General features: G+C 47.0%; 4 protein-coding genes across 4 annotated transcripts; 1 reads left to right on the top strand and 3 right to left on the bottom strand.

Annotated features, from left to right (window-relative positions):
- Positions 1-781: 781 nt before the first annotated feature.
- EDB91DRAFT_1161065 (kinase-like protein) lies at positions 782-2,193 on the bottom strand. Its single transcript, XM_041319820.1, has 6 exons — positions 1,933-2,193; positions 1,568-1,874; positions 1,487-1,517; positions 1,398-1,435; positions 1,131-1,340; positions 782-1,083 (listed from the first exon to the last, which is right to left on the bottom strand). Exons 2-6 carry the CDS (start codon positions 1,763-1,765, stop codon positions 859-861), a joined length of 702 nt encoding a protein of 233 aa, XP_041172348.1. The 5' UTR covers positions 1,766-1,874; positions 1,933-2,193; the 3' UTR covers positions 782-858.
- A 634-nt stretch (positions 2,194-2,827) lies between these two features.
- EDB91DRAFT_1161046 (kinase-like domain-containing protein) lies at positions 2,828-4,652 on the bottom strand. The gene is made up of 8 exons (XM_041319819.1): positions 4,314-4,652; positions 4,133-4,256; positions 4,021-4,083; positions 3,781-3,966; positions 3,700-3,730; positions 3,608-3,645; positions 3,350-3,559; positions 2,828-3,300 (listed from the first exon to the last, which is right to left on the bottom strand). Exons 1-8 carry the CDS (start codon positions 4,430-4,432, stop codon positions 3,085-3,087), a joined length of 987 nt encoding a protein of 328 aa, XP_041172347.1. The 5' UTR covers positions 4,433-4,652; the 3' UTR covers positions 2,828-3,084.
- Positions 4,653-6,759: 2,107 nt separating this feature from the next.
- EDB91DRAFT_1330690 (histone-fold-containing protein) lies at positions 6,760-7,593 on the bottom strand (the record flags this gene model as incomplete). The annotated part of the gene is made up of 4 exons (XM_041325365.1): positions 7,411-7,593; positions 7,312-7,357; positions 6,969-7,214; positions 6,760-6,932 (listed from the first exon to the last, which is right to left on the bottom strand). The coding sequence occupies exons 1-4, from the start codon at positions 7,579-7,581 to the stop codon at positions 6,760-6,762; spliced, it is 636 nt and encodes a 211-aa protein (XP_041172346.1). The 5' UTR covers positions 7,582-7,593.
- Positions 7,594-9,100: 1,507 nt separating this feature from the next.
- Positions 9,101-10,492, top strand: EDB91DRAFT_848534 (kinase-like protein). The gene is made up of 7 exons (XM_041328596.1): positions 9,101-9,151; positions 9,206-9,263; positions 9,322-9,507; positions 9,554-9,584; positions 9,639-9,676; positions 9,727-9,948; positions 9,995-10,492. The coding sequence occupies exons 2-7, from the start codon at positions 9,240-9,242 to the stop codon at positions 10,226-10,228; spliced, it is 735 nt and encodes a 244-aa protein (XP_041172345.1). The 5' UTR covers positions 9,101-9,151; positions 9,206-9,239; the 3' UTR covers positions 10,229-10,492.
- The last annotated feature ends 211 nt before the right edge of the window (positions 10,493-10,703 follow it).

The raw sequence follows: 10,703 nt of genomic DNA, 5'->3' as shown, positions 1-10,703 counted from the left end.
CGATCATCCAACGTTGATTGTCTAACGTTGAACCGCCCTAAAATCATGAACAGGTCCTTCTACCGCCTTGATCAATCCTGAATGCTTGCGGCTCTACTTCGTCGTGTGACTTCCGGATCAGGTGGAATAGCACGAGCACAGCCATCTCTTGTAGAATTTCATCTCGTGATTGCACTGGAAATATATGCCACAAACCCCGAAGACCCCGCAGAAACCTAAATTGAACGTTTGCAGCATGTAAATTTTAAACCAAGCTAGTAGTAGTTTGCACATACCACTCAGCGTCCATCACCGCTCCGAGTAGGCGTTCCGGGGTCGTTGTCGAACAGTTGCTAATACCGAGCAAATAATTCCAGAAGGCTGACGCACAGAATCCACTGTGGCAAGAGGTGCATGAGGAGACGCTTGCCTGCCTTCTCCGGGCCGCCATGAGCATCCACTGCACCTCAATCAGTATGGGTGAAGAAACCTACCCATGCTCATCAACAATCATGAGTCAAGCACAAATATACTGAGCGCGGACACAACGGTGGATTACTCATTTCACGGCGTCTAACTTCCTATAGGATCGCATGAGCTTTAGAAAGGATCCTTGAAATTACTGAGAAGCTAAGTACGGACTCGTATATCGGATAGTATGAAGGGCCTAGCTCAGGCTCATTAATCATTCTCCATACACTTATCAGTACTGCTAGTGATACCAATGGAATCATGAGTGGAAGGACGAGAAGGACGATTATTAGTATTCACATAATGTACGTAATATGACTAATAATGAAACATACATATATATACATATACATAAATCAAGGTAGCAGATAAAATAATATCGATCAACTCTCCGATAAATTTACTGTTTCACTTGGACTCTAGCGCAATGACATGATCTGATCCTAAAAAACTCAAAACCTCAACAGCAGAGGGGCGACGTCCTATATCATTCCAGCATTTCTCGATGAAATCCCAGAAAGAATCTGCGATGTGCGGACTCGCGGGCCTTGTGGGCTTGTTACCCTTGAGTATCAAGACAGTGACTTGATGATCGCTCCGTACATTTGCATAGGGTTGTTGACCTGTCATAACCTGCAGAGGCTCAGTTGCAAACCAACACAACTAGGAATGCGAAAGACCTGAAGCATGATGCATCCCAAGGAATAAATATCGCTTGCTGGCTTTGGAGAAGTCAACGACTCTTCGTCCTCGGGCACCTCAAAGAGCTCTGGAGCAGCCCACCGCACATTGCTTCTGATGTATGAAGTACCTGAGAGCTCAGAACACATGGTGAGGATCCCGTGGTCTGCTACGTGGGCGTTGTGGTTGGAATCTATTAGAATGTTGTTCTATCATTCCAGATCTGATCATCAGAGCTAGAAGGAGGGTATCAGAGAACTACGTACGGCAGTGAGGTCACCGTGAACAACACCCTTCGAGTGAACTACAATGCCGTAAATCAGTGTTTCTGCAACTAATGAAGATCCCAACTTACGGTACCTGACGGCTGCAGCAACTTGTCGCAACTAAGAGTCCATTGAATACCATGTGAGAACGCCTTTGGGGGAGAACTCACGATTCGAAGTTTAGGTTCGATAGTCAACTCTGTGAAATTCTGTTCAAGATATGTGGTAAGCGAGCCGTTGTGTATCCAAGGGGAAACCATCGCTGGGAGTTGCCCGAACTCGTTACTGAAACCGAGCAGAGGCAAAAGATTCTCGTGTTGCAGTTGTTTCCGTGCACGAAAATCGGCCAAGAGTCTCTGTGAAGCCATGATGGTTGAGCAAGCGTATCAGATGCAAATGGGAAGCCGAGGGTACTTGGGTAATTCTGGCCTTGGAATCGTCGCCTGCGACGTCGATCCTTATGGACTTGACTGCTACCTGTCATGGATTCAAATCGTTTAGCTAGACTAGTACATCATGTACACGATATGCTTGCCTCCTGGTCGGACGCGGTGTAGGTGCATTTCCATACATCCCCGAAACTACCGTGCGCTATGGGATTGGACGACTCCTTGGATATGAATCCCGTGAGGTCAGGTAGGCTGCATTAGAAATGTGAGGAATTGCATCATTATAGGGTACTATTATGAACTCGCTGGTTGTCGGGGTCTGTCTCGGTGAGACTTGTAGGCGGGAGGCTTCTCCACCACAGTAACTTCCTCCCGATTTTCCCTAACCAAGACCGGTAGCAGGATAAGAAAGGAAGAGGCATCTAGGTGATAGAGTCATAGTTCATGGTCTTTTAACAAGGGGAGGCCTACACTCGCAGATGCGGCACGCGGGAAACAATAAGTAACTCCATTCTACCAAGATCCAATATTAATTGGTTCATCTTCCAAAGTTCCATTCCAAATGGACGGATGTCGGTTTACTTAGTGCTATCATGTAGAGCCTAGCGGACGGCTCCCGAATTATGCATAGTAAGTCGCGTCAGCCACGCCAGTCCTTTTGTTCTCTTCCATGGAAATCATGATGTAGAATCGCCGTCCAACCTTGCTCGATGGCAGCGAATCCCAACGCTGCCGATCAGCACGATCACCCTAGATTACACCATTACCAGACCCACTGGTTTCACCAGAGGGTCCTTACCGCCACGCCACCTGCTTCAAAAGCTACTTTCATGCCGCTTGAATTGTCTTCTCTGGGCGTTCTACCACAGCGAATAATTGAATGGACCTGTCTGGTTGCAACGTGTACCTTCAAAAAAAATGTGCATTCAATTCCCGTCGGAGTCCTTGCCCGGACTGCCCGTATCACGCGCGCTATGATCGCGGTATTTTGCTGGATCCAATCTCCGTTCGCCGTCACGTCATGGCGGGAATCACAAGGGGACTCGAGTTATCATCTGTATTTATGTCCTGGCTTGATACATGCACATTGACGGAACAGAAGAAGCCTACCTGAATCGTCACTATATTCGTTAGCAAGAGACGAGTTGAACGCCCGTACAGCCATAGTTCTAGACATGTGAATGACACAACCAGGTAGGGGTTGACAGTCGCAAGCCTTGTTCGAATTACGAATCCCCATCTAATGTGCACGAAAGTCCCAAGAAGTCGATTGCCAAACTCGTCTGATATAAAAACAATTAACACATAGCATCCCTGTAGCGATACATCAAATCCCGGATATCAGCAATAGGAGGTCGCTGTGATATCTCGAGCCAACATTCCTCGATGAAATCCCAGTGACAATCATCAATGGTAGGGATCTCTGGACGCCTAGGCTTGATACCCCTAAGTATAGCCACAACAACCTGGTGATCACTGCGAATATCACAGTACGGCTGCTGACCCGATAAAACCTAGCGCAAATGAGTGAAACAACACAGCAAATATACGCCGTCGACAGACCTGGTATGCGATGCATCCAAAAGAATAAATATCACTGTCTAGTTTTGGTGGGCCAGGCACATCCTCGGTGTCGGGAACTTCAAAAAGCTCTGGCGCAGCCCATCGCACATTACTCCTGATATAAGAGGTCCCATTTAGGTCGGAGCATGTAGTCAGTAGGCCATAGTCCGCTAGCCGAGCTCTTCCACCGCTGTCGATGAGTACGTTGCTCTAAGAGGACGTAAGAACATTCACGTGTATGCATATGCGTTTACTTACACCTGTGAGATCCGCATGTGCCACTTCGTTAGAGTGGACTAAGCGTCATATATCAACTTATCTTGATGCAATCCAGATGTGACATGACGTACGATATTGAAGACCAGCAGCTACATCAGCAAGCTGTTACGACGGTCATGAGTTGCGGAGCGGTCATATTGAGGAAAACTTACCAAGCCGAACTTTTGAGCCTCAGAGAGACTGTCATAATGTTTATCGAGATATGTGCTCAAGGATCCGTTGTGCATCCACGGTGAAACAATAGCTGGTACTGGACCAAACCCATAGGTAATCCCGCACAGGGGAAGAATGTTATCGTGCTGCAGGGGTTTCCACTTGTGGAAGTCGTCCATTAACCTCTGGAAATGTTTTTATGTCACTAGTATTCTAGGATCTGGATCATATCAGCCAACCTTGTTGACGATGTGCTTGAAACGATCATCCGGAATTTCGATTCTTACGCATTTAACCGCCACCTTGAAACGACATTAGATTGCCAGAATTTAGTACGAAACTTATACAAACCTCGACATCATTGTCCTTTCCCGCGAATCTGCATTTCCATACGTCCCCTAAGCCACCCTGAGCAATAGCATAAGTAAACTCTTTGACAACTTTCGCAGTAAGATCGTTTAGGCGTCTAGATTCACTGAAAGATTAGCCAGACATTGGAGCTCTGCCGCGGTAAGAGGCAAAGTTCACTCACTGATTATCATCGAGGTTTACACCCGGGTGCGTCGAGTGCGATACTTCTGTTTCCGGCTGGACCCCCCATGCCCAATTTTTAGGCAACACACTAAAGATCCAGGCGGAAAGAGAAACCATGTGGCCGTGTAGCGTGATAAAATCGGACAAGCTAGATCTTTATCGTCTGACAGTTAGAGTAACTCTCCAGAATGATGCTAGCTTTTGCGAGATTCCTGCCTTTATACTGACATTCGAGGACGCTGGCTGTTGACTAGCTGTGACCTGTACGATACTCGAGGTTCGAGCGCCAACGGGAATTTCCACAGGAATATGCCGTGTGGTCAAATTGGAAACGTAAACCTCGCTAACCCCGCCATGTAATGATTCGGTCTTGACTCTTAATACTGCATTCTGGCACTTCCATACGGGCAGGACTCCAGTTTCCTCAGAACCGAACTTTCAGTACATGCAGTAAACCAGGGTCTAGATATGTATTGGAGCGTTATTCACTCAGATTCTCCAGCTGTACCCACGGTGTGCACCTGTGTTCTATAATAATTCACATCAAGAATTCATTCCGTTACACAAAAATCATCCAATCCATCCTATGCTCTCTGCTATGATCCCGATTGAAGATCAGCATTATAACCAAACGTAATAGTACTACAAACCACAGCCTACCTGGTGAGTAATCGTGGCACTTGGGACAGGCGCTATGCGATCCAGTTCGGCGAGTTCGCACCGTAACGTTGAATAAATCCCCGGCAGTGAGCAATATACAGCCTATCCGAGGACACAGGAAAACTCTTGCGCCTCGGGAGTTTTGAGGTTTAAACGTTAAAGAGCTGTAAGTTCCTCGAAATACACTGTACAGGAAGTAATACGCATACCTGGAGCATGCATGAATTTTACAAACGAGTAAATTTCACTTGGAGAGAATCGTTCCTCCTGCAGAAGAAGCAATTCGATGGGAGCTACTCGCTTTCTTTGACTGGTTATACAAGATGAAGTCGCTTGCAATCCATTGCCGCGGACATTGACCGACTCCGTAAGTGAAGAAACCGGGTATCACTCTTCTTCGACTAAACATTACTCGCGTCAGTTAATTAGATGCGCGGTAAGTCACGAATTTTAGTGTACCGTATCGAGTACTTACGAATACCCAGCAGTTTAGATTGAGTAACAAGAGACGGTGTACAGGAAAAAAATTAAGGCTATACGCAACGTCACAGAGCCAATACTTAAAGGAGTCTCTCAACAGATAACCCTTATTGTGAAAGAGTTTGGATCCGGAACCGAGAGGTTTCTATGCAGGTGCATATACTAATTCAGAGACCACTCTCGGCCGTAGCGTTACATCATCTTCATCCAAGACCCACATCTGAGAGAGGCCTCTCTTACGTTGACAATTTGAAGCTTTCCCTAGCTTAAGCGAGCGCTCTCATTGGTGGAGAGGACTAGAAGTCCGACACTATACCAAACAGGGATCATTCAACGATAGTTTTTCGACGGGTCCAAATACTGATGCGGCACCGAAGGGCAACATTGGGATGCTGGTTAGGAGGGGCTGTGTCGGGCTCAATGTTGAAGACTGGTTCTAAGCCAAAGTTTCAGAGATCACCATATCATCACCATATGTGCGCATCCGAATGTTGTGCTGTCAGGCAGATATCTAAAGTCAGTATCTTAGTTCACCGCTACCGAGTTCCGTATGTCACTTCATAGCTGGCTATGTCCTAGGCTTGTGACGAGTCGCAGACTTACGCCACGACATCACGATACGAAGTAGGAGGACTCTGTTGTATCTGACAAGCAATCCCACCACTCATCACGCAAGAGCCTCACAAAGTGGTTGGTAACAGATTATAGCCACTCAGTCGATCGAATGAATATAAAATCTGCACCAAGAGCTAGCAGAGCCCGAGTGCAGTGTGCTTGACATCAGCCAGAAATATGATGGTCACAAAATCAACCAAGAGCTTGCTTGAACAATTACAAGTCACTAACCGAAAATCTCGGCGAACATTCCTGACTTCTAGGGTATTTCTGGGATGAAAGATGGAAGAGGTTGAAAGTAGAACATTGGCCCATGTTTCTCACGCAGTTGCACGTTGACTGTGTGTTTTGAATGCAGCATGCCACAGCACTGACTGCGCTGACTAGGCGTCTGATAGGGCCCTTGGTTCACACCATCTAATTGAAAGCTTCTGTGGGAGCAGAATACGCGCCGAGTGTGACAAATCTAACCGGTGTAGGTATGACAGCAGATGCTGAATGTCCTACCACAATGCGCTCCGATGCAGACCCTGCTAAAAATGTAGACCTTCCTGCGCAACCCGGCGCAACCCTATTTCAAATCCGTGATGTGAACCATGTACTGATGGATGCTTGAACAGGTCACGATGCGTGCATTGCATTCGATGGCGCTAATAGAGACTGCAGCTGTGAAAAGGGGGGTGAGAACGTCATACACGCTGCACGGTTCTCAGGAGTGGGAGAGAACAGGGCCTCGGGGGTGAGAGAGTAGGGTCTAACGCCACAGAGTGAATCACAATCCTTACCTGATCAAGTACCACCGAAGAAGGCATATTTCCAGACTCATCGCCTGCATGATGCTCAGAATCCTGATGGGGAGCAACTTGGCTCGGCTAAATGGAAGTTCATTGAGAGGTACGACAAGCTGCATTGATAACACGTACACCTGCGACTAAGTTCGTCATATTTGACCCAGATCCCCCGGCAACGGCACCAGCACTCTGAGTCAATCCCGTAAGTCCCTCCTCCCTTGGAACAATATCGATCAGGAAGTCGAACTGGTCTGATTTTGCGAGGGCCTTCGCAATATCGGCACGGGACAGTGTTCGACGCTTATTTGAGTCGGCTATGATAAATGCACGAGCAGTTATTTCAGATATAAAAACTTGGTGGGCGAGCGGTGTTGAAATTTTACCCGACACAGTCAGGAAGAGAATGGAAATATTAAGTTTCTGTGGCGTAAAGGGTACCACGAGACGCACTTTCACATGCTTTGCAAAATAAGATGGGCGCGTCTGCTGCGATCATCTTTGTAAACGTAGTCAGTAAAAGCTCGCACCGTTTATGACGGAGCGACGTACCTTCACATCTGGATCGCTCTTCATGACTTTCTTAATGCGTGCGAGCGGTAGTGGAGGATGCCTGTAATCTGGCGTCTCTTGTTCTGCTGCGTCTACTTGCCGCTGCCAAAATGAACGAAGGAAGTCATTGAGAGGCTCCCCGGACTGCACGTATGGTGTGGTGGGTGACATTAAAGGAATAGGTGGGAAGATCTATCAATTCGCGTCAGTAGAGTATTAACCTTAACCCTAGACTAAGGGCAGCCCGGCTTAACCAGAGTCTTGAATTTTTCACACCTGCCAGAGGCGCTAAAACTGCAATGAAGCACTGCCTGTAACGAGGCAAAGAATTTTCGCTGTACAAAAAAGTGACCATGTGGTAGCAGCCTGCATGAGGATTGTCTCGCAATTGATATAATATTTTATTTGATGGTAGGGTTCACGCATAGTAATCACTATTGCTGCAAACATATGTACTACTACACAAGGATATCGTTGAGATGCCCCTAGATTTGCCGGTCTGAACCCCATGGAAACCTCTTTGGTATCGCATAATATAGAAGTAACGATATTCTGCCTAGGGGAGGCTAGAGAAGTTCGTATTGAAGCTAGCAAGTGGGGAACTCTAGATGCACTACGAAGGGTAAGGTAGGAAAAGCTTCAAATTGTCAACGTAAAGAGAGGTTCTCTCAGCTGATGTAGCTCGTTGCTTGCATGCAGGTGACCACTTACAGCACTCACCCTCGAGGCTCCATGATCAAATTACGCTTCAGCTTCTGGCCGTCAATCACAGGTACTGAGGTAACTGCTCCATTGTATCCAGTAACATTCTGTCATGCTAACATAGATGGATTTGATGGATTATTACTGCTGTGTTATGTAAATGGAATGTGGTTTAATTGCAGTGTGTTTTAGTTGCAGCGTGTTGACAACCAAACCCTGGCGCTCGAGTCACTTGGACAGACCTGGAAGTGTATTTCATGCACACCAACCATTCTTACTGTGTTCTACGGATTGCCCCAAGTGCAGTAAGGCAGTATGGCCTCTTCGTCCCTCATCAGCGTTCTTTCGTGGTGTCGGTCCATTCTGTGCGTGCTGTTCTCGGAGAGGCTTCCCAGCTCGGATCCAACCACTGGTAAAGACTTGAACGCGGATCATGGTAATGCTCCGAAGAATGCTGTTGACGGACCGTCTCATGATCGTTGTCGAATTCTGGAGCACAAGTCTGTGAGTGACTTTACTATGATCCTTCCATTGTGATTCTTCCAGTACATTTTCTAACCAATTTACGAAAGAACTGATTTATACTACAGCAGATTGCCGAAACTTTGGCTGCACCCGGACGTCGAAACTCAGTTGATGTTCTACGTACTAGATCCTCATCTAGTTCATCGAGTTCGCTTTCTGAAATGCCAGCGCAAAATTGCACCGCAAGTTCACCACCCCATGGGCCAGTTGAAAGGACACCCAAGCCCCAACTTTTCTCCAAAATGCTTCGGATACTCCAATTCCGGGCACTGTCACTTGGAGTATCTACCATCAGTTCCTCACAGCCCGACTCGGATTTAAATGATCCAAAAAACCGGTGAGGCCTATAGCTAAAGATCTTCAACCTATGGTATTGAAGATGACTTGGTTCAGAATGGATACCCTACCTGATTTGACCGGCCAATTGATCCGTACAAGTTCTTATGCCACCTCTTTCGGGGGATTGAGTGACATCTGGCGATGCAAATGGAACAGGAATGGTGCCATTGTTGGTGTAAGCGAGTCCCGAATTTTCTGAACGTGTCCGAGTCTGATGACGATACCACAGGTGGCTGTGAAGTCAATCAGGACTCAAGCAGTAAATGAAGAGGATACGAAGAAAAAAAGTAGGGTTCGTCAGCGTGCTCCATCCAATTCATAAGCGTCGCCTATTGGTCATTATAGAGGCTTCGCCGCGAGCTTAAAGTTTGGTCGCGACTTAGACACGATAACGTTGTACCACTGTACGGCACTGTGTCCGGCTTTGGCCCATTCGTCGCACTGGTTTGTCCCTGGTACGACAAAGGATCGCTTTCATGTTATCTTGAATCTCTTGGCGAGACTTTGTCCATGATCAATCGTTTCCAACTGGTACGTACCGTATGATTTGTCTGAAAGTTTACCCATGCCTTCACAGCTCGGTGATGTTTCCGCGGGTCTTCAATACCGTAGGTACCTTGTTCTGTTCTGCAGCATAGTCGCTAATTGTTGTTTTGCTTCAGTTCACTCATGCTCTGTTGTTCACGGCGATCTCACTGGGGTGAGTAGGTAGTTTGCTGAATTCATCGCTGATAATGATCATATCTGAAGTCCAATGTCCTCATCTCATCTGATGGGAGGGCCCATCTATCTGACTTTGGTCTTTCCGTCATAGTCGTGGAGTTCGTGGGCACGTCTTATTTCACGTCTGCCTTGAGTGGCACTGTGCGGTGGACAGCACCCGAACTTCTTGCAATTCCCGAAGAAGATAGTGCAACCATAATCCCAACATCACAAAGTGACATATATTCGTTTGGGTGTATCATGTTCCAGGTTTGACCAACATTCCTTTCATGTAATATTCTAACCCTTGCACTAGGTGTTGACGGGCAAGGCTCCATACTCCGAGTTCAAACGGGACGCACAAGTAGTGGTTGCAATTTCTCTCGGAACAAAACCGTTGCGCTCTGAGTCCCCCGCCATCATAGATCACCATTGGGGTTTCATTCTGAACTGCTGGTCAATCAAGGACTACAGACCATCTGTTCAGCACGTAGATGAGTACATCAAAGGCCAGCTCCACATCTTACAGCATGAAACATCTTCCGATTAATCTGTTGGGGCTGGCTTATCATGAATCATGCCTAATCGTACGGACCTTACTTCCTATTTTCGTGCAACAAGAACCATCGCTCATCATTTGAACTAAGTTCTGTATCCTCGGAAGTTCTTACATAGTAAGGACCATGCAATATTACTGGCCCCAACGCTTGATTCGGTATCAGTGAACCAGTCACTGATCGGTTATCCGTGCCAGGATGTCATCAACTGATGCAATGAGGTCGTCTTCTCTGCATGGCCTCGCGAATATGGTTACAGCATCCAAATCCGTCACGAAGAAGCCAGTGTCACGACACCTTGCGTATCTGACATGGATCGTTCTGATGGTGATCGTCCACTATCTAAGCTCACAAGCGCCGTTGTTCGTCTTAACCAAACTGTTCAGTGCTGATCACCTCGTGGCTAGAGCGTCAACCACTCCATCCGGGACGGTGAAGTATTGAACTGTTGCCGTGAGCGCTCCTGCA

This window comes from Suillus paluster (assembly GCF_016628075.1).
Source record: "Suillus paluster strain FC165 chromosome Unknown EDB91scaffold_83, whole genome shotgun sequence".
Classification (NCBI taxonomy): domain Eukaryota; kingdom Fungi; phylum Basidiomycota; class Agaricomycetes; order Boletales; family Suillaceae; genus Suillus; species Suillus paluster.
The sequence above is the reverse complement of the archived record's forward strand: the minus strand, read 5'-3'. Positions and strand labels throughout refer to the sequence as shown.

What these genes read in the sequence shown, in the direction of transcription:
- EDB91DRAFT_1161065 (XM_041319820.1), bottom strand. Translation starts at nt 1,765, where the DNA reads ATGGCTTCACAGAGACTCTTGGCCGATTTTCGTGCACGGAAACAACTG. An exon ending in TTCACGGTGACCTCACTGCC is followed by an intron (nt 1,341 to 1,397) that starts GTACGTAGTTCT and finishes CTGGAATGATAG; the next exon opens with AACAACATTCTAATAGATTC. An exon ending in TGGGATGCATCATGCTTCAG is followed by an intron (nt 1,084 to 1,130) that starts GTCTTTCGCATT and finishes GAGCCTCTGCAG; the next exon opens with GTTATGACAGGTCAACAACC.
- EDB91DRAFT_1161046 (XM_041319819.1), bottom strand. Translation starts at nt 4,432, where the DNA reads ATGGTTTCTCTTTCCGCCTGGATCTTTAGTGTGTTGCCTAAAAATTGG. An exon ending in AGCTGCTGGTCTTCAATATC is followed by an intron (nt 3,646 to 3,699) that starts GTACGTCATGTC and finishes TATGACGCTTAG; the next exon opens with TCCACTCTAACGAAGTGGCA. An exon ending in CACATGCGGATCTCACAGGT is followed by an intron (nt 3,560 to 3,607) that starts GTAAGTAAACGC and finishes ACGTCCTCTTAG; the next exon opens with AGCAACGTACTCATCGACAG.
- EDB91DRAFT_848534 (XM_041328596.1), top strand. Translation starts at nt 9,240, where the DNA reads ATGAAGAGGATACGAAGAAAAAAA. An exon ending in AGAGGATACGAAGAAAAAAA is followed by an intron (nt 9,264 to 9,321) that starts GTAGGGTTCGTC and finishes TGGTCATTATAG; the next exon opens with AGGCTTCGCCGCGAGCTTAA. An exon ending in TTCCGCGGGTCTTCAATACC is followed by an intron (nt 9,585 to 9,638) that starts GTAGGTACCTTG and finishes GTTTTGCTTCAG; the next exon opens with TTCACTCATGCTCTGTTGTT.